This window comes from Amphiura filiformis, chromosome 3 (genome assembly GCF_039555335.1).
Source record: "Amphiura filiformis chromosome 3, Afil_fr2py, whole genome shotgun sequence".
In the NCBI taxonomy this organism is placed as follows: domain Eukaryota; kingdom Metazoa; phylum Echinodermata; class Ophiuroidea; order Amphilepidida; family Amphiuridae; genus Amphiura; species Amphiura filiformis.
The window spans coordinates 77,482,133-77,503,886 of record NC_092630.1 but is presented as its reverse complement, the minus strand read 5'-3'; the positions used below and the strand labels follow the sequence as shown (position 1 = coordinate 77,503,886).

General features: G+C 39.1%; 1 protein-coding gene across 1 annotated transcript; it reads left to right on the top strand.

The window, feature by feature from the left end:
* The first annotated feature begins 360 nt into the window (after positions 1–360).
* Positions 361–16,934, top strand: LOC140147514 (uncharacterized). The gene is made up of 11 exons (XM_072169296.1): positions 361–456; positions 1,073–1,219; positions 3,456–3,542; positions 3,689–3,785; positions 4,395–4,484; positions 5,564–5,672; positions 6,726–6,768; positions 7,695–7,869; positions 8,334–8,947; positions 15,852–15,966; positions 16,694–16,934. The coding sequence occupies exons 1-11, from the start codon at positions 361–363 to the stop codon at positions 16,750–16,752; spliced, it is 1,632 nt and encodes a 543-aa protein (XP_072025397.1). The 3' UTR covers positions 16,753–16,934.
* Positions 16,935–21,754: the final 4,820 nt, after the last annotated feature.

The window sequence follows — 21,754 nt, the reverse complement described above, 5'->3', positions numbered from 1 at the left end:
TGATGATAATGATGATAATGATGATGATGATGATGATGATGATGATGATGATGATGATGATGATGATGATGATGATGATGATGATGATGATGATAATGATGATGATAATGATGATGATGATGATGAGGGGCTCTTTGATGGGCACTCTTTTTGGTATCTTGGGCAAATATGAATATGATAAATGGTTTCTCCGTTGCACTATAATAGATCATGCTAATCATAGGCCTATATCATAATTATGATAATACCCTGAGTCTCAAAAGCTTATCATGGATCATATCTTATCTTAAATAATGATCATGACCACGACCGTATCACCACGTATGCGCAAATTAGTTCACTAAATTTAACAAACACAGGATGTCGTCAAAAACCCCTACACAAAATTCTCCCGCAATTCTTCTTTCTGATGCTGAAAATGAGCAAATCTTCAGTCTTTTGGGAAGGAGGCGATATGTAAGTATGTTTTGTTTTAGACCTACAAGATTTTTTTTTTTTTTTTTTTTTTTACACATTAAGGTGTGTCAACATATAAATCAAACATTATCATGCCGGCCGTGCATAATAATTTAATAACGTCTATAATCATGATCAATTATTATTACGGTATATATCTCTGAGGGGCGTCAAAGAAAAGTACATGTATGGGAGGGGACATTTTATCTGAATTGTCAAAAAGTGACAAAAAAGACGCATCCAAGTCCATGCCCCTAACTTGTATCAGTTTTGCTCTTAATCCTGCTGTCCTCAGTAATGTAGCCAGGATTTTCAAGAGAGGGTGGGGCCACCGGGGGGAGGGGTTCCTGGTTGAAGGTATACGGGGATGTGCCACGATTTTGGGGTACTTTTTTAGCGATTTCAGTACAGTTGTATATCGATGTGGGTGGATTTTCAGTGGAGGCCAATTCGCTCAATTGGGCGCATTTGGTCAGTGCCCCTAAAAGCGCCCAATTATGGCAAACTTGCATGGGTGCTTTTTGGGTGTTTTAGGGAGAGATGAGAAAATAGAGATCCTCTTTTTCAATGCCCGTTTATATTCTGTATAATGTTTTTAACCGGGTTGTTTTTTCAGACTTTGGCCTCTGCGGTAGTTCAAGTTTTTTTTGCCCATAGTAACCACGGAAACCATCAGCGATGGACCAAACAGCACTGTGGAGTGGCGTGTTTTGTTAAAGACAATGTACAACGATCCTACTTCATACGTGTTTACGAAATCACGGTACTGTATGCCTATGTGACCCCCGGGATGTGACCGTCCACCACAAACCAGCCGTAAAGTCGCCGGCAAATTGTATTATGAGTTACAGTGTAAAATGTGCATGAAGGTCGTATTCATAGGTACCCCAAGTTGGTGCTACATGTATCTCATTTTGCTAGTGCCAGTCAAACACCTTTAAAACCAATCAATAATCCTATTGTTGAAGAGGATAATAGGGCCTAAGCTTCTACCTATGTCTATAGAATTCTTAAATAGCTCTAGTCTTTATGATTTTTGATTTAAAAGCTCTAGTCTTTGTTTGCTTTGGCTAAATCTTATTCAAGACTAGTGTTGGTTACAAAGCATTGTATTTTGTCTAGATACATGTATGTATAACCAACAATTAACAATGAGAGGACATTCCTGAACCTCGTTGACTGGGGTATGATTTGAAATGACCACCAATTATTATTATATATTTTCTAAACACGAAATGAAACAAAATTGACCCAGCCGACTTTACGGTTGGTTTGTGGTGGACGGTCACATTTAAGTCTAGGCCTACTAATTTACAAAGCCTACCAACTTACCTGATATGAAAAGCATAAAGAATGAGAAACTTTGAGACTTTAATATTTCTACCATGAACTTATTATGTCGCCAAATGCCATGGTGCTGAATTTACTACCGGTATACTTCAAGATTTTTTTCCAAACCCACCCCCATGTCAAAAAGAAATCTACGCCACTGACGTAACTAGTCTCCACAGCAGCCAGTTTGGTTCCGCTCCCTCCACACAAACAGTCTGCCAATGGTCACGAACTGGTCCTTTTTGATTCGCTAACGGTTTTCTGCCGACGTCATCCAGCTTGACGTCAAACAAAGCTTTCAATTGGTCGATCGGCTAGACGGCTACTTTATTATTCATGAGCAAGTTTGACCCGCCATCTCGCCAGCTGCTCGCCAGCTGACTGAGGTCAATCAAGTTCCCGTATGTACAGCTCTACGGCGAGATTTGTGTAGCCAATCAGAAACGGCGTTATAAGTGGCCATTGGCAGACTGTTTGTGTGGAGGGAGCGTAACCAAACTGGCTGCGGAGGAGACTATGACGTAACCCGCCCATCCTCGATTTGTAGTGGCACCAGCCTGGTTTTCCAGGGAATCTTAAAAAAATTGAGAAAATGAAAATGTGTATATAGATAAGGCCCACTGGATACTTTTTATTCGATGTTGAATAATAACAAAATATCGTCGCCATTTAATATTATTTCCATTCTATTTCCTGTTATGTTTAACTTAACGAATTTTTTGACGTAATATCTAAAATACATTTCAACCAGACATTCAACGTCATATAATTGATGTTGAAAAGCGAAAAAGGAATCTCAATATTGCGCCATTGTTAGGTTTTATAACATTTCCGAATTATAGCCTACTATAATATCCTGCTTATACTTGAGTTATCTCTATTTTATTTTACTGTTGTAGCTTGTTGTCAGTACAAACTTTACATACGGTATACCATCATGACCATTGTCATGCGTCAAGTCTGTTGTATTATTTGCATTAAACTGAACATTGAACTACATGTTGTCAGAGATGTAGATTTGTCAATAGTCATGATATACAGGGGGTGTCCCTCAATGGCCGGATGTAAATTTGTCAATAGTCAGGATACAGGGTGTCCCTCAAAGAACCGTCTCAGGATACAGGGTGTCCCTCAAAGAATTGTACCGTCGCAAACATTAATATTTTGGTATTTATAATTCCCGAACCAAACAGTACTAAATAGTTGTTGAAGATTGATATATACCTATCATATATCATATCATAATCATATCATATCATATCATATCATATCATATCATATCATATCATATCATATCATATCATTATACTTTTACATAGGCCTGAATTTTGACAATTTACCACTTCATTCTTAAATTATAACAATTGAGTATAACTTCATTTTGAATTGATTCCATTGATAGTTGACAAATAAATTGTATTCCAAGCGATCAAAGTCCCGATCAAAATATATACTGACAGAGACAAATGTGCATGTATACACCATTCTCGAAAGGCTTTTCCGTCTTCTTTTTCTCCCGTTTTCATTTGACACAAACCATAATTTAAAATTTATTTAAAAATTTGATATAAATTTAATTGTTATAGTCCTAAAATCTTAATTTTTGAAGCATATATATTATACTACCTTATAACATTTGTATTTCCTTCATTATGTTTGAATGACAGAAGAATATGATGGTCTGGGAACAAGAATTGTATAATCAGTTTCAATACAAGACACCGGAATCATTCTTTCATTACTTTGCAACTGATGTAAGTTATTATTGATAAATCAAAATCATATAAACATTGTAAGCACGTTATGAATCTCTCCATACATTATATGAACTTCAATTTATCGAAATTTCAATCTATAGACGTCTATAACTTTTGTCTTCTTTCTCCTTTTCTATTTATAGGATTGCTGGGCAGCCCTCAACTTTGCATCTATACGAGAAGCTATTGTATTCAAAAAGGCCATCACCGAAAAGTTGAATCTAAAACAGCAAAGAAAATGTATGCACAACAGAATGCAGAAAAGTGCCATGGCTTTTCAAATTTAATTAAAAAAAATATTATTCAAATAATCGGGAAACTAAACAGTGGCATTGTTATGAAATTGAAAAAAAAACCGTGGGAGACGATTCAGACATTTTCCCTTTTGAACACCGGACGCGTTCTGGGATGTTTTTAAATGTACACTAGTTTTACAGAAAACAAGGTGTTAAATGGATGGAAAAAGGGTTGAACACCGTCACCATTGATCAATGTTCAAGTGTTCATCAATTGACACAACGATGTTCAAATTCACATTTAAATTGTTACAAAAAGGTAAAGGATGTTCATTCTTTTGGAGTGTCCAATTTTACTTTCCGTCTCCTTCATCAACATATCTGAGGTCAGTCTACAAAAGCCCAAATATAAAATTAATTGCTTATTATCTTCGGAGAATATCGGGCTAATATGATACCAAAACAACAACAACATTTAAACGCGTTTTTTTGTGTAAAGAAAATAAGGAAATCAAGACACAAATAATTGTGACATTGTAATTAACTTTATTATTTTGATTCATTCATCCGCATAGAGTTTTTAAAAATCATAATTAGTCATTCATTTTTACAGCCTCTAGGAGACCCGCTCCAGGTCTTCCTCCTTCAAGCTCCAAGAGCACCAAAGCACCACCAACACCTAGCCCTGTAGATGAGAACAAAGGTATATAACATAATTGTATTCTACGGGGGTCATTCCAAAAGTTCTACCTCCACTCTTATAACTTTGGTTTTGTAAATGACAGCTTCTTCAAACTTGGCTTAATTATACAGGCTGTATCAAAATGATTGGTACCCATTAGTTTCCAATGATTATGGACAACATTGTCACGCCAAAATGCAACATAGGATTCAACTAATTTGTAGATTAATGTTACAAGAGGTCATAAAACTATAAATTATGGTAATTTCAAGAGGATCCAATGTTGCATTTTGAAGAAGCAGGTGTTTCAATGTACATCACAACAGGTGGGTACCAACCATTATGATACAGCCTGTATATACATTGGAATACACTTGCTTGCAAATGTATACCTTTTCAAGATTTTTGTAGATGACCTCAGAACCAAAATATGATTTGTCAAATCTTTGATATAGGCCTATATTGTGGAGTGCTCGTGTGGCCGAGTGGATAAGGCGCCCGACTCACAATCCATAGATTGCGAGTTCGAGCCCCGCTCGTGCCAACGTGTTGTGTCCTTGGGCAAGGCACTTTATCCTCATTGCCTGGGGATGGGGTTGGGTTGGATTGGATGTTTGTATAGTTGTTTATTTCAATGTTGCAATATTGGCGCTGATTAAGCTGCTGCCTGCGGGTATAGAGTTTGAAATAAAACCTTCCTTTTTTTTTTTTATACACCGGAAACGGTAAAAAGTCGTAAAACATTTAAATGAAAATATGTGTGTACATCTCTCTTACGAGATTAGCTTGATAAGCAAGTGTTATGATGTTTTTATTTCCATGACGTGGCAATATACCGTAAAACTTCGTCTACACGCATATAGAGTGTTCTTGATGAAAGCTAAATTAATATGAAACAGCCGTGAATATGCCAATAGAATAGATTGGTCTTACAATAATACTTGTTTGTATCGGTAATTTATTTGCTAAAACTCCATAATATTATAATTTTGTCGCTGGATGGCGCTTGGATTAATTTAGCTTTTAAAAGCAATCTAGGAGGCCTATATGCTTGTAGACGAGGTTTTACGGTACTCTATTTCGTTACCTTCTTTATTTAGGTATCCTTAGCACTCTGAGGAAAAAAGACAAAGATAAGAAGAAAAACAAAAAAGAGAAAGGAAAAGTTTCCAAGGCAGACATCAGTGCACCAGAAGCTGGAACTTTCAAGTAAGTATGTCTTGAGCTTGTATGCATTGATGCTGACACTTGCATTGGCATGTTTTTGGCATCTTGTAACTGACTATTAGAGATTCTTTCTATAGGGAAATCCGGAGCAAGAAAAGTCTAAAAAAAAAGAAAAAATTCTGAGGGTAAACATAGGTCAGGACAGGTCTTACCGCCTACGACGGACAAAAATGATGATATGCTTTTGTTTTCAAACTCAAACAAACATATAAAAAACAGAAACACGAAAGACAGCTACAAAACACTTTAGTCCAGTATACGGGGAATTTAAAGTGCATCCCCCAGGACTCTGCCAAACTAACTTTTTTTATCTTCCTTTTAATGGTCCTATAACACATTCAAGATGTTAAAAAAATAATTCCTGGCACTCCGGCCATATTCAGAGGTCAACACAGAGGTCAAATTTCAAAGTTGCTCAAATTTGATTACAAAGCAGGCAAAGCATACCAACTTATTCCTCTCATTTCAAGGATTCATAAAAAGCATAGTTTGATCCATCTACGGCATACCCTTTTTGAGTTATAAGCACAATGTCAAATCGTGGTGGTGGTGGTCAGTTATTTTAGCCACAGGGTCAAAAATTAAAAACGATCCGATTTCAACGAAAATGTCTCAAGTTGTTCGTCATGTAAAAACGAGTCAAATAAGGAATATTTGTTATCTAGGAAACATCATACAATAAGTTGTGGTCAATATAGTAAGTATGCCGTAATGGGGGTTGACCTTTATTGCCCGATTTTGCCAATAAGGAAGCATTTTAAACAGTGCAAACTATTCCTTATTTGACTCGTTTTTACATGACGAGCAATTTGAGACCATTTGCGTTGAAATCGGAGCAAACAACAACAACAACAACAAACAAACTGATCACCCCCAGCGGTGACCTGTTTTACTATAACTCAAGAACGGTATAGTCGCAGCTAGGTCACGTGCTCATTGTACGTAACGAATGACGAGCTAGAATCATTCACACTCACTGATCACCTTTTCAGACTATATTAAACTAATGCGCCTTTTCTTCTTTTTTTTCTATAGACACGTCAGCCATGTTGGATGGGATGCACAAAAAGGATTCGATGTACGTTTAAATGCTTCTTTGTTTTCAAATTTGTACAAATTTATTAGGTCTACACAAAAATAAAAACTGGAAAGTAGACTATCACCCGTGCAATAATATGTATTAATTCAATTAACACGGGGAGTTGGCTAGCTATGAGCTAGCTATGCCTTGCCCTCACTCATATTTTACCAAAGTGCGACTATTTCTGAACATCTAACCTAGCTGTAATTTTAGGTCATGTTAGAGACACATATTTGCTAGTAGTTTGGAGAATACTTTAAATATTGGCCGGTTATTTTTCACACAGAGATGTTAACTAGGCAAATGCCTATACTTCTAACATACACTATTTGTAAAGGTCGCGCGTCAATGATGAGAGCACTGTGTATTGTGTATAGGAAAACGGACAGTAACTGCAGTATGAGTGGCTTAAAGGTGCGTGACAAGATTGTGGTCCGTGTGTAAAGTGGTCCGATGTTCCATATTCTTATTCAAAGTAAAAAAACGACTTTAGGGATGGTAACCACTAAACTACCACCTTGTTTTTGCTTTTAAACAAAACATCATTATTCCAGGCATAAAATTTCACTGGGATTATGAGAGAAAACTATAAGCTTTCACCCGATAAACAAAAACGCCATTGATGGTGTAAATTGGAGGGAGAGCATGAGGCTCTCAATCTTGTCAAGAACCTTTAAGGGGCTGTCGGCCTTTCATTTTCTTCAGAAGGGGTCCCAACTACGTGGGGGTCATAATTTTGCTCACCAAAAAATAGAGGAGTCGTGAAATTATCAAAGAGCTTGTTATGAAATATTGGCCAAAATTGATGAGTTTCGATCGCTACGCGCTCATTCTTTCTAAATTATAGGCCTAAACTAGGGAACAAAATAATTCCCAAACAAACAAACAAACAAAACAAACAATTTGCCATTTTTCATTACTAGACCAACTCGATGGACCCTGACATGATGGAATGGTTTGAGGGTATAGGAGTGTCTAAGGATCAGTTAAAAGACCAAAACACAGCGAACTTTATCAAGGGCTTCATTGATGACCATGGTGGACTAGATGCAGTTAAACATGATGTACAGATGAAGAAAAAATACAGTACTACTAGAGGTAAGAAGTGTGTGTGTGTGTGAGAGAGAGAGAGAGAGAGAGAGAGAGAGAGAGAGAGAGAGAGAGAGAGAGAGAGAGAGAGAGAGAGAGAGAGAGAGAGAGAGAGAGAGAGAGAGAGAGAGAGAGAGAGAGAGAGAGAGAGAGAGATGATGAAAAGAGAGGGGGTTAGGTAGGGGAAGAAAGGGCCCGTGAAACCGTTAAAGTGACATTTCCAGAATTATTACTAGAAAGATGGAATCAAGGGAGAGAGAGAGAGAGGAGGGATCCGGGAGGAGAGAGGGAGGGAGGGCGTTATACAAACATGTACTATTTTATAGTGGTATGATTTAAAATTTCTATAACATTTTGCTGCATTACCGTATCGGGCCTATTTCTTATGGACTCGGGTCCTCGGCATGTATATGTATACATTAAATATTGCATGATGTCATATATTTGTGACGTATATTTTCCATTTTGATTAGGACGTGCGCCACTTCCACCGGTACCTTCATCACATACGCAACTGCCGTCTGTTAAAGAACTCACTGCACCCCCTCCTCCCAAAAGGTCACCCCGCCCTAATCGCAAACCACCACCACCACCGACAAGTGCATCGCCATCTCAAAATCGACCACTTCCCCCCACTCCTACAGCACCACAAACAATCTCGTCCTTCGGAGCACCGGTTCGTGATATACAACGTCAGCCACCGCCGCCGGGATCCTCACGTCCCCTACCTTCACGCACAATGGCACCCAGAGCACCATTCCCGCCTGCCTCCCAGCCAACGACCTACACTTACTCAACCCCACCTCCTGAGGTTCACCCACCACCACCACCGCCTCCTTCAAGTAACATTATTCCCCCACCTCCACCACCACCTCCTTCAAGTGACATCATTCCCCCACCTCCACCACCACCGCCACCTGGAGGCCCAGATGTAGCTCTCGGTACAGGAGGACGCCCAGATTTGCTTAGCCAAATAAAGAGCAAGAATCTTCGATCTGCTGATCCCAGCGAAGATCGTCAGACGGCAACTTCGGATTCAAGAGGGGCACTTATGGATCAGATCAAGTCAGGATTCGAACTAAAATCTGTAAGTTTGTCTGCTCTCACAATGTTTCTAATTAGCCTTTTCGAGATATGGCGGACACAATAGGATGGCGCTGCACGAAATAGATAAAGTCTTTTGAATTTGCCGGGTTTTACCCAGATTGAAGACTGCCCTAGCTCCTATACGCTATATTTTGAAAAGGCTAATTGTACGCATTTTTGCTGCATGCCATTGATTCTGCAGGCACTCAGTAAACTGGAAACGTTTTACCGAAATCAGGTTAAGCTCTTGTATAAAAGTTTGTATAAAGACTTGCTATAAAACATTCTAGCGCATATATAATGTTCTTTAAGGGATCTAAAATGAGCGTTTATTGGGTTTCGACAGTATTTTTTGTGGGACATGAGAGCACCTCAGACCTATCGAATTGCGTTCTGAATACGAAGCATGTCTTTCTGATATGAAATAATTTTCATTTTTAAAAATCACAATATAATACAAATTTTATGACAAATTATAAAAATTTGATATTTTTCAAATTTTGATATATAACAGTCCTCGAAGTAAATTATATAAATCTAATGATATATTCTTAAAGTGTATGTAGCAGGAAGGAAAAGCCGACAGTCAATTGAAAATTTTGACCTTTTCATATTGAAGATATGGATTTTTTCCCAAAAAGACCTAATTTTTTTGGTGTTTTGGGAAAAAAATCCATATCTTCAATACGAAAGGTCAAAATTTTCAATTGATCGTCGGCTTTTCATCCCACCTACATACACTTTAAGTATAAATCATCAGATTTATAAAGTTTACTTCAAGTACTATTAAATATCAAAAATATCAATTTTTAATGATTTGCCATAAAATGTGTATTAAATTGCGAATTTCAAAAAATCAAAATTATTTGATATCAGAATGACATTCTTCGTATTCAGAATGCAATTCGATATGTCTGATGTGCTCTGATGTCCCAAAATAAATACTGTCCAAACGTTCATACCCCAGCCCTTAAGAAAGGGGATTTTCCACAAATAAAGCCGTAATAAAGCTGTGCAATAATTATGATCCCTGATGGGAGGGTAAAATGGGGGAGGCAAGAAAGTTTTGGCAAGCCGAAGGGGGGGGGGGTGGCAAGCAATTTTTGACACACATTCATGTGGCGCCTCTTAAACAAAACGCTCTAAACAGTCGTAGGAAAACAGCATAATGCAAATTCCTGCTCGCCGCGCTCACAACATAGGCCCCCTATACACGAATCCAAATCCACGCATTCCTACACATGACTAGCAGCCTTTAGTTGGGTCCCCGTCGGCTACAATGCATCCAAAATGTGAAATGATTCGGCCTTGGCGGAAATTGTAAACTGCATTCCATCACCCGTTTTACACCTTCCGCGAAAACACAGGTAAACAAAAGAATGATTAAAGTTTACAACACAATACAGTTCAACAGTTGTGCAAATAAAAGCCGCCTTACACCTAGAGAAAGAAGGTCGAGGAGGGTTAATAGAATAATACAATAGAGATAATTCCGCAGGTAATCCCGTCGCATCTATTCATAGATGTACAAATGGATGAACAAAAGGACTATGTATGAATAGATGCGACAGGATTACCTCTATTGTATATATTATTCTATTAACCCTCCTCGTCTTTGCATCTTCTCTAGGTGTTAGGTGGCTTTTATTTGCACAATCGGGCGCTCAAAACACCAGGCACCAAGCTAGCTGGAAACCAAAGATGGCCGACCAAATCCTGACCATGACTTGGCTCGTTGGATTCGTCTATATAGATCACTGAAGGTTTGCAAATTGGGATCCCAAAAGTTTGGCATGTGCAAAGAGGGAGGGGAAAAAGATTTTTTGGCATCCCGGGAGAGGGGGCATGCGATTTTTGGCAGGCCGAGAGGGGGGGGGGGCGGTTTTTGGCACGCCATCTGGAAATTTTACCCCCACCCCCGGCTCATAATAAATGTTCACAAAATATATTGTAAAAACTTTTGCCATTACATTTGATAACATTTTAAAAATGTTGTTATAAGGGACCGTTCACAAACACTTGTAAGGGGGGGGGCTGATGCAAAAAAAATTTATCGCGAAAATTTTTCGGGGCCCCCCTATACAGACCTCGAAAATTTCAGGGCCCCCCTTTTTTGAGATGAAAATTATGGGTCACTGACCCCATAGAAAAGCATATAAACTCAATTTTTCCAGGAAAATTTGTGGTCATTTTTCAGGGCCCCCCCTTAGGAGGGTCAAAATTTTCAGGCCCCCTTTTTGCATCAGGCCCCCCCTTACAAGTGTTTGTGAACGGTCCCTAATGGGTTTTTTTTCATATAAAGCGTTTTAAAAACATTTCACGACCTTTATAATTCGACATTTTAATGTTTGAACAAAACTAAAATACGTTGACATTTAAGAAACATGTTGTATAATTGTGTTTCTTGGGAAGACTTTCGTGATAAACCTATAGACGAATCCAACGAGCCAAGTCATGGTCAGGATTTGGTCGGCCATGACGGGTCCCCGCATGCACCACACTGGTGTAGTGACTGCCCAATTGGGTGGATTAAAGCCGCTTAAAATTCGATATTAGATTCTTTTGTGTTGTACACTGTCATTATTCTTTTGTCTACGTGTAGCACAGGTGATAGAATGCAGTTTAAAATGGGAGTATATAAAACAGGGACCCCGAAAACGGGGACCCCAAAACGGGGACCCCGAAAACAGGGACCCCTAAAATCACCCATAAAGCTACTGACAAATTTCTAGGGGTCCCCGTTTTTCAACTTTGGGGTCCCCGTTTTACAGATTGACCCAGGGTAATCTGTAAAACGGGGACCCCAAAAACGGGGACCCCTATTTTTCACTCTATTTTAGGACTGATGAGTCTCCAAATCTCGACAAAATATTCACCATGGATATACTAATATTACAAATGTAATTTATGAAAGTAGTAAGCACTTCTTATATAATTGTCCAATATACGAAATTTGGGGTCCCCGTTTTAGGGTCCCCGTTTTACAGATTGACCTAGGGTAATCTGTAAAACGGGGACCCCAAAACTGGGGACCCTAAAATCACCCATAAAGCTTCTGACAAATTTCTAGGGGGTCCCCGTTTTGGGGTCCCCGTTTTACAGATTGGCCCAGGGTAATCTGTAAAACGGGGACCCCAAAAACGGGGACCCCTATTTTTTCACTCTATTTTAGGACTGATGAGTCTCAAATCTCGACAAAATATTCACCATGGATATACTAATATTACAAATGTAATTTATGAAAGTAGTAAGCACTTCTTATATAATTGTCCAATATACAAAATTTGGGGTCCCCGTTTTTAGGGTCCCCGTTTTACAGATTGACCTAGGGTAATCTGTAAAACGGGGACCCCAAAACTGAGGACCCCTAAAATCACCCCATAAAGCTTCTGACAAATTTCTAGGGGGTCCCCGTTTTTGGGGTCCCCGTTTTACAGATTGACCCAGAGTATATAAAACGGGGACCCCGAAAACGGGGACCTAAAAACTGGGGACCCCGAAAACGGGGACCCCTAAAATCACCCATAAAGCTACTGACAAATTTCTAGGGGGTCCCCGTTTTTCAACTTTGGGGTCCCCGTTTTACAGATTGACCCAGGGTAATCTGTAAAACAAAAAAACCAAAAACGGGGACCCCTATTTTTTCACTCTATTTTAGGACTGATGAGTCTCCAAATCTCGACAAAATATTCACCATGGATATACTAATATTACAAATGTAATTTATGAAAGTAGTAAGCACTTCTTATATAATTGTCCAATATACGAAATTTGGGGGTCCCCGTTTTAGGGTCCCCGTTTTACAGATTGACCTAGGGTAATCTGTAAAACGGGGACCCCAAAACTGGGACCTAAAATCACCCATAAAGCTTCTGACAAATTTCTAGGGGTCCCCGTTTTTGGGGTCCCCGTTTTAGATTGGCCCAGGGTAATCTGTAAAACGGGGACCCCAAAACTGGGGACCCCTATTTTTCACTCTATTTTAGGACTGATGAGTCTCCAAATCTCGACAAAATATTCACCATGGATATACTAATATTACAAATGTAATTTATGAAAGTAGTAAGCACTTCTTATATAATTGTCCAATATACAAAATTTTGGGGTCCCCGTTTTTGGGGTCCCCGTTTTACAGATTGACCTAGGGTAATCTGTAAACGGGGACCCCAAAATGGGACCTAAATCACCCATAAAGCTTCTGACAAATTTCTAGGGGTCCCCGTTTTGGGGTCCCCGTTTTACAGATTGACCCAGGGTAATCTGTAAAACGGGGACCCTGAAAGCGGGGACCCCTAGAAATTTGTCAGAAGCTTTATGGGTGATTTAAAGTCCCCGTTTTTGGGTCCCGTTTTACAGATTACCCTAGGTCGATCTGTAAAACGGGGACCCTAAAACGGGGACCCCAAAGTTTTGTATGTTGAACAAAAATATATGAAGTCCTTACTACTTTCATAAATCAAAATTGATCTAATCATGACGTAGATCTAATTCAAAGTGGTGTAATATGTGGTGAGGTCACGGGCCTTGTGTGAATTAATTGTGGGTGTGGCCACGTGGATGTGGGGCGCCAGGGTCTTCCGATCCCCAACTCACATTTGTAATATTAGTATATCCATGGTGAATATATTGGCGACATTTGGAGACTCATCAGTCCTAAAATAGAGAGAAAAACGGGTCCCCGTTTTCAGGGGTCCCCGTTTTACAGATTACCCTGGGTCAATCTGTAAAACGGGGACCCCAAAAACGGGGACCCCTAGAAATTTGTCAAAAGCTTTATGGGGTGATTTTAAGGGGCCCCCGTTTTTGGGGTCCCCGTTTTACAGATTACCCTAGGTCAATCTGTAAAACGGGGACCCTAAAAACGGGGACCCCAAAATGTTGTATACTACAATTATATAAGAAGTGCTTACTACTTTCATAAATTACATTTGTAATATTAGTATATCCATGGTGAATATTTTGTCGAGATTTGGAGACTCATCAGTCCTAAAATAGAGTGAATAGGGGTCCCGTTTTTGGGGTCCCCGTTTTATAGATTACCCTGGGTCAATCTGTAAAACGGGGACCCCAAAAACGGGGACCCTCTAGAAATTTGTCAGAAGCTTTATGGGTGATTTTAGAGGTCCCCGTTTTGGGGTCCCTGTTTTACAGATTACCCTAGGTCAATCTGTAAAACGGGGACCCTAAAACGGGGACCCCAAATTTTGTATATTGGACAATTATATAAGAAGTGCTTACTACTTTCATAAATTACATTTGTAATATTAGTATATCCATGGTGAATATTTTGTCGAGATTTGGAGACTCATCAGTCCTAAAATAGAGTGAAAAAATAGGGGTCCTTGTTTTTGGGGTCCCCGTTTTACAGATTACCCTGGGTCAATCTGTAAAACGGGGACCCCAAAAACGGGGACCCCTAGAAATTTGTCAGAAGCTTTATGGGTGATTTTAAGGGGTCCCCGTTTTTGGGGTCCCCGTTTTACAGATTACCCTAGGTCAATCTGTAAAACGGGGACCCTAAAAACGGGGACCCCAAATTTTGTATATTGGACTATTATATAAGAAGTGCTTACTACTTTCATAAATTACATTTGTAATATTAGTATATCCATGGTGAATATTTTGTCGAGATTTGGAGACTCATCAGTCCTAAAATAGAGTGAAACAATAGGGGTCCCCGTTTTTTGGGGTCCCCGTTTACAGATTACCCTGGGCCAATCTGTAAAACAGGGACCCCAAAAACGGGGACCCCTAGAAATTTGTCAGAAGCTTTATGGGGTGATTTTAGGGGTCCCCGTTTTTGGGGTCCCCGTTTTACAGATTACCCTAGGTCAATCTGTAAAACGGGGACCCTAAAAAACGGGGACCCCAAATTTTGTATATTGGACAATTATATAAGAAGTGCTTACTACTTTCATAAATTACATTTGTAATATTAGTATATCCATGGTGAATATTTTGTCGAGATTTGGAGACTCATCAGTCCTAAAATAGAGTGAAAAATAGGGGTCCCCGTTTTTGGGGTCCCGTTTTACAGATTACCCTGGGTCAATCTGTAAAACGGGGACCCCAAAGTTGAAAAACGGGGACCCCCTAGAAATTTGTCAGTAGCTTTATGGGGTGATTTTAGGGGGTCCCCGTTTTCGGGGTCCCCGTTTTTGGGGTCCCCGTTTTCGGGGTCCCCGTTTTATATACTCCCGTTTAAAATACCCTCCAAGGCCGAATCATTTCACATTTTAGGTGAGATGGAGCCGACGGGGACCCAACTTTGGCAGCCATTAAGGTGTAGGAATGCGTGAAATTGGATTCGTCTATAGGACAAAGAATATAGTATACCTTCAGTCAACTATATACCCGGTGGGTTCAGTTTGTATTTAAAGGTAGGACGTATGACCGTTCCAGGATTTGAAAATGACCCCTATTTCACGGGGAATCGAGGACATTTGCAGCAATTTTACCCCTATTTTGCGCGAAATCAAGGAAAATTTGCCACCAAATACCTCCCCTATTTTTATCATTTTGAGGACGCATTTTCATTTCACCCCCTTATTACGAGGAATCGAGGACATTTTTCCGAAATAAATACCCCTATTTTTACCATTTCAAGGACGCTTTTGAATTTCCCCCCTATTTCACGGGGAAATGAGGACAATAACGAAAACTGTAGCGGTAAAACGCGGACGAAAGTCCTAGAAATACACCCTATTTTCCATTTCAAGGACAATTTTGCTCCAAAACACCCCTAATTTGGACAATCGCGAACAATTTTGTCCTCGAAAATTCCGCGGACATTTCTTGAAAAGTACCCCTAATTGGAACCATCATGCGTACACATTGTCAGTGAAGACTGAACCCACCGGGACTATATAGCTAAATGATGACCAATTTTATTTCTTGCTATAAAGGTGGATATGACGGAATTAGAAGCACGAGATCGCACCTCATCTCAACTACCAGATGGCTTAGGGGATTTATTGTTTTCTGCACTTCAGAAGAGACAATACGTTATGCAAGCATCAGGTACGCTTAAGCGCCATATATACTCCAAATGTTGGACGCGGAATATTCGTTCAACAAGTATTCGTTATTCATTATATTGCAATTATTTTCTTATCGTCTAACGAATGTTTGTTGACGTAAAATCAACTTGATGTCAAATGTCTGGTGGAAATATACTCAATTTTACGTCTTTTTAAGTGTTTTAAAGTTTCCGAAGTGTTTTTAAATTATTAGGGCTGTTGTCGAGTAGTACTTACATTGTCGACAATCGTCAAATCTCAAGAGCCGACGCGACGTCGACAAGTTGTCGACAAAGCAATACATCAATATAGCCAAAATACTAAGTTCAGAAACCAAGTTATACGTCGTTTATTTACATTAAAATATTACCATATATCCCATATATCCAAAGCAACCGAATATTGAGATATTTGTAATGGAAAGAATCTGCACCACTTATACGAATGAAAATAGAAAACTATAAATGCAGTTGTTTCATGCAAAATAGTGGCGATGCTAAGCTTATATAATAGCTCTAATATTGTTAATGACTAGTTTTTTGTCGACAAGATCCATGCTTTGTCGACAATCGGGGAAATTGCTTTATCGACAATATTGCCGACAACAGCCTCATTGACAACAGCCCTATTTTAAATTAAGTTTCTAGAGAAAACGACCTTTAGAAAAAATTGTGAAATCGTACATTTGTAGAATTTTTCCTGTTGACGTCACTGTTGGTTTGTTTCAGATGATGAACTTGGAAGTGACGATGGAGATTTTGATGACGACTGGTCAGACGATGATTAATAGTTTCGACACATTGATTGCCGACTGACGATAATTAATAGTGTCGACACGTTGATTGCCGACTGACGATAATTAATAGTGTCGACACTGAATACCGACTGGTCAGACGACGATTAACAGTGTCGACACACTAATTGTCGACTGGTCAGAAGATGATTAATAGTGTCGACACACTAAATGTGGCCTGGACATACTAGGCCTATATGACTAATTGTGTTGATACATGGAGTGCCCACTGGTCAGATATCAGATTAAAACACATTGAATTAAAGCCTTAATGTATACGATTCCCGTTAAATTCTTATTTTGTTCTTCTTTTTTCAAAATGTTGAAATAATATTAGTAATAACTGACGGGAAGGGTTGATGAAAATTTTAAGTTGAAATAACAAGGTAAAGTGAAAGAAACCCCATTGGTTATTTTGGCCGTTTAACATGCAGTTCTATGGGAGGACATATTATCATAATTGTTAAATTATGATATTACATGTATGTCGAACTTTGCTCTGTTGACCTACAAAGACAACAAATTTGGCCGATTCCATTTGGGTGCAAGTTGAAACATTACAGATATGAAAAAAAAAAATCAGGAAAAATTAACCAATTTCATATCATAAGATCTTACATTATGGCTTTAAATCCAACTGAATGAATTAACAAGCAGCAAATAAAAATGATAGCCTAATACAAGTTATACAACTGCTAGCAGTAGGGGAGAGCGGGGAGTGTTCGCCCTAGGGGCAGGTTCGCCCACCCCTTGTTTCTCAGCACTACGGCTATCAGGGAATTTGGTGATGGCAAAATTAGGTGACATAGGTCATTATAAACTTCTCATATTAGCTACGCGATTATAGGGACGTGTTCATCGAACTGCAGTCAAAACAAAAAAATTACACCAAAACGTAATATCATTCATAATGTTGTATTATCATTGATACATAAATACAGATGGTTTTAATGGAAATCTGTATTGGGAACATATGGGATTTGTCAAAGATTTAATGCAGTTATAAACTCCTTATTCGATTTGTGTTTTGCATACCCCGAAGAAAATACAAAAATGTGCACAAGGGGCTCGTTCGCCCTTTTGAGGATGGGGCATGTTCGCCCTATATCTTCCCCGGGCGGACTTACCCCAAACTGGAGGGCGGACATGCCCCATCAGCGTATTATGCAAAATATTGATAATTAAACCATTAAACAAGGTAAAACTACTGAAAACATGTTTTTTTAAAGTTATGTGATATCGGTATTACTCATACCACCGTTTATGTCCTAATCCATTTCTCCCCGAAGTTGTAAACATGATACGTTTAAGCTCACTTTGGACCCCTACATTTTACCCTGACCCGACCCTTGCAACAAATTTAGTGACTCCCCAGAAGAGAATGAATGCCCTGTATACTCTTGCTAAATGTTTGCATTGAATATGTTATTGTTATGCAATGTTTAAACCTTTTTTGTGATTAGGGTGAACTTACCCCCACCATATGGGCGAACCTGCCCCAATATGGGGCAAGTTCGCCACTTTGCAAAACATTTTTGTTTGCTCTATCCTGTTGCTATTGTAAGGCCTATAGTTCTGGGATTGTGGCCGTATATAGCTAAGACATAGGGCTTTCACATGGGCTAATCAGGTCATCCCTAACCTTAAAATTGACATCGCTAGGCTGGTCAGAAAAAAATAGGGCGAACACTCCCTGCTCTCCCCTAGGCCTATCAAATTTGTATACCTCCGTCTTCATCAATTCATAATAAAAATTCCTTTAAAAAAGGAATGGGGCGCCCATCAATGGGAGCTTTGATGTGATGTGCTGAAATCCGCGGGGGCGGGGTACTCCCACTTAGGAGGTGACGCATATGTAGGGCTATTAAGGCCCCCCTTTTCACCATCGCTGTCACCCAAAGACCCCATTACCAGCACGTGCTCTGTCACCATATGGAAAACTTTTGCCCTGATTTGTGCATTAGCTATTTGTTTGCAACACTCAGTGTGTGTGTGACCTTTTTTTTTTTTTTACCTAATTGCACGGCTCATGAGCACTGCTCAGATAAGTGGACCATTCCACTTTACCAAATGGGTCCTAAACATTAGCGTAACAGAGTGAGTTAGGCCTATAGCAGGAAGTATAGCGTCGACAAACACATCCCCGTATCGTAAAGTGTTGTGGCCCGAATCGCGGGTCAAATAATCGAAAAGTCGCCCAATTTTTCTCTTTACCATTGGTTTCTATGGGACAGGAAACTATCGGAAGTCGCGGGAGACAATGTTGAAAAGTCGTCCAAATTTTTTCTTAACCATTGGTTTCTATGGGACAGGAAATTGTCAAAAGTCGCGGGGAAAATCTTCAAAAGTCGCCCAATTGGGCTACCAAATCGCGGGTTGGCAACCCTGGAGACACGGTCCTCGTGATTGGACAAGTTTTGCCCACCTCTTCCCATGAACCAATCACGAAGTGTGTTATATCACTGGAAAGAGAATATTATGTAGATTTTGATTCCGTCCGACGACCTCACATTTGACAGATAGTTTAATTTTGCTGATGAATTTAGCGCTGGCAACCCGTAGAAAATCGTCAAAAACAGGCACTGTCCAGGGCCGCGACAAATTTTATTTTTTAGCTTGCCCGATCGGGCAGGCAATATTCAAAAATTGGTTGCCCGAAATTGCCCGAAATTAACCCATATTCCCGGCAACAATTTGTCGACAAAGTCACATACCGTACTCATCATGCAATGCAGTGCATAGTACCGTAAGTGTGCCGAATTTGGCAGTTTCATTCTTACGGAAATCCAATACTTTTCTCAGTTAAGTTGATAAATAAATGAGTATTCATGAAATGCATAAAAAATGAACATTTCATTCAATTATTTCACTGTTTGTTTCTTACATGTGATGTGGAAAATAATGTGTATTTTACGTGAAATTTTGTCAGTAAAGTCACGGCGATTTACGTATTTCGCCAACCACAAGTACATCTCTATCTCAATCATATGCAAATACATGGCCAGCTGACGTCATGATATTTGCACGAAACAGGTTCTATAATTGGCCAAACTTCCAATACGTCACGTAACGGCATGATGTTCATTAGATATATACATAGGCTATGTCTGCAAGTCTGGTGTGGGATACGAGTGCCTAGCGAAATTTGAGTTCCATTTCAAGAAGTTTTCTACGTTGTTTTAACGTTTTTTTACTTCTGTGAACACGCCAAGTTGGACAGAAATACTCCATTTTAAATCATCAAGCTTTAATTGATTTAAATTTAGACTTGCCCGATCGGGCACAGCTCTTCAGAGTTTTAATTGCCCGACAAAAAATGTGATTGCCCCGGGCTATCGGACAGGCGATTTGTCGCAGCCTGCCGGGGACGGTATGATGAGTCTGTCCTCATTGAAGCTTGAAAAAAATGACCAAACAAAATCAAAATTGCCCACCGGTTCCCGTCATTGGATATAATCGAATTTAGGCTTATTTGAAAGAAGAAGTTTTATATTTTATGAAACCGTCCGACGATGATAAGAAAGTTTATTTTAAAAGCCATCAACAGCAAAAGTTTTGTCAAAAACGAAAAATGCGCCGACGGAATCCCGTGCTTAATGAACCAATTAGGCCTGTGTTGAGCAGATGCGCGCAAGTTTTGCATATGCAAACTCCCAAAGACCCCATATTTTTTTCCTTTAGATCTGTCACCCAAAGATCTAGACCCTAATATTTCCATCTATCACTGATTTTCGAGGCTTCTTTTGGCTCTCACCCAAAGACCCCATTAAAAAAAGGTCATATTCTCACCCAATGCCCCCCTAATTTAAATCTAAACGGTCCCTCTCTCACCCAATGACCCCACATTTTGTACACTGATTTTTGCTCTCACAGAATGCCAAAAATCATGCTCTCAGGCTTGCAATGACCTTATATATTTTTTTTTTGCTATCACCGGATGCCCCTTACTGGCCAGCCCTACACCTATATCCATTTCATATTGAAGTGCCACCCCCCGCGCGGGGCTGAAATGTAACCGTTTGGATACAATTTTTTCTTTACAACAATAATGTAACATTAGCATAGTAAGCAAAGAAAGATTAGGAAAAGTAAAGCATATTTATTGCAGTGAGAGAGGTGTAAAATCGTACTGCATGGGACGAAAGAGGGTTGGTTTCAAATAAAAAGGAATAAAGATCTTACCATTTCAGTTACTATTGTTAGGAAATCATGTGGGGGTTGTTGGAGCAGAATTATTTTATTTAAAATATTGGTTTGTTAATTAAGGATTGTTTTCCAAGTGGACATATTACGATAATTATAACTGTCGGTTGTAATACCTGACAATATATTGCATGCCTGGTTATTGATTTAAAGGAAAGTCGCCGCGGATATCAGGTTTTAAGAGCATTTGAACTTGTTTAACATGCTTGAGCGACACAAAAGTCACGATGTATTGGGTGTTTTTATTAACCCAATAATTTTGTATTTCAAACAAAGATAAAAGCCTATACGCACAGGATTTTAATGATTTTTGTAAAGGTACCGTAATTGTTTTAAATAACATGTCGCTCTTCACCTGGATCATAGGCCTACTCTGCGATTGTATCAGGGATTGTATTACTACCGGGTAGCGCCATCTCTTCAAAGCGTTTTTAAAAGACATAAAGGCATTTTTTTAATATTAATTTCGTATTTCAAGCGTTAATTCCCGCTGTATAATAGAACTACTTAATTGCATTCAATGCATATTAGTAAATAGTAGGCCTAATAAAATCAAAATCAAAACCAAGCAAGTTGTGTTTTTATTTCTTAGCTGGGCATACTTTAAAGCCATATTATAACATTTGCTGAGGAGGACGCCCTCACTGATTTTTTAAAATTCATTTTTTACACGATTATATTGTACTTAATTAAACCAATATACCCTGCAAAAATCAAGACTCTAGGTGCTGTAGTTTTGTCAAAATCCGAGATTTTGAATAAAACGCCGGAACCGGCGTTTTATTATTACGAT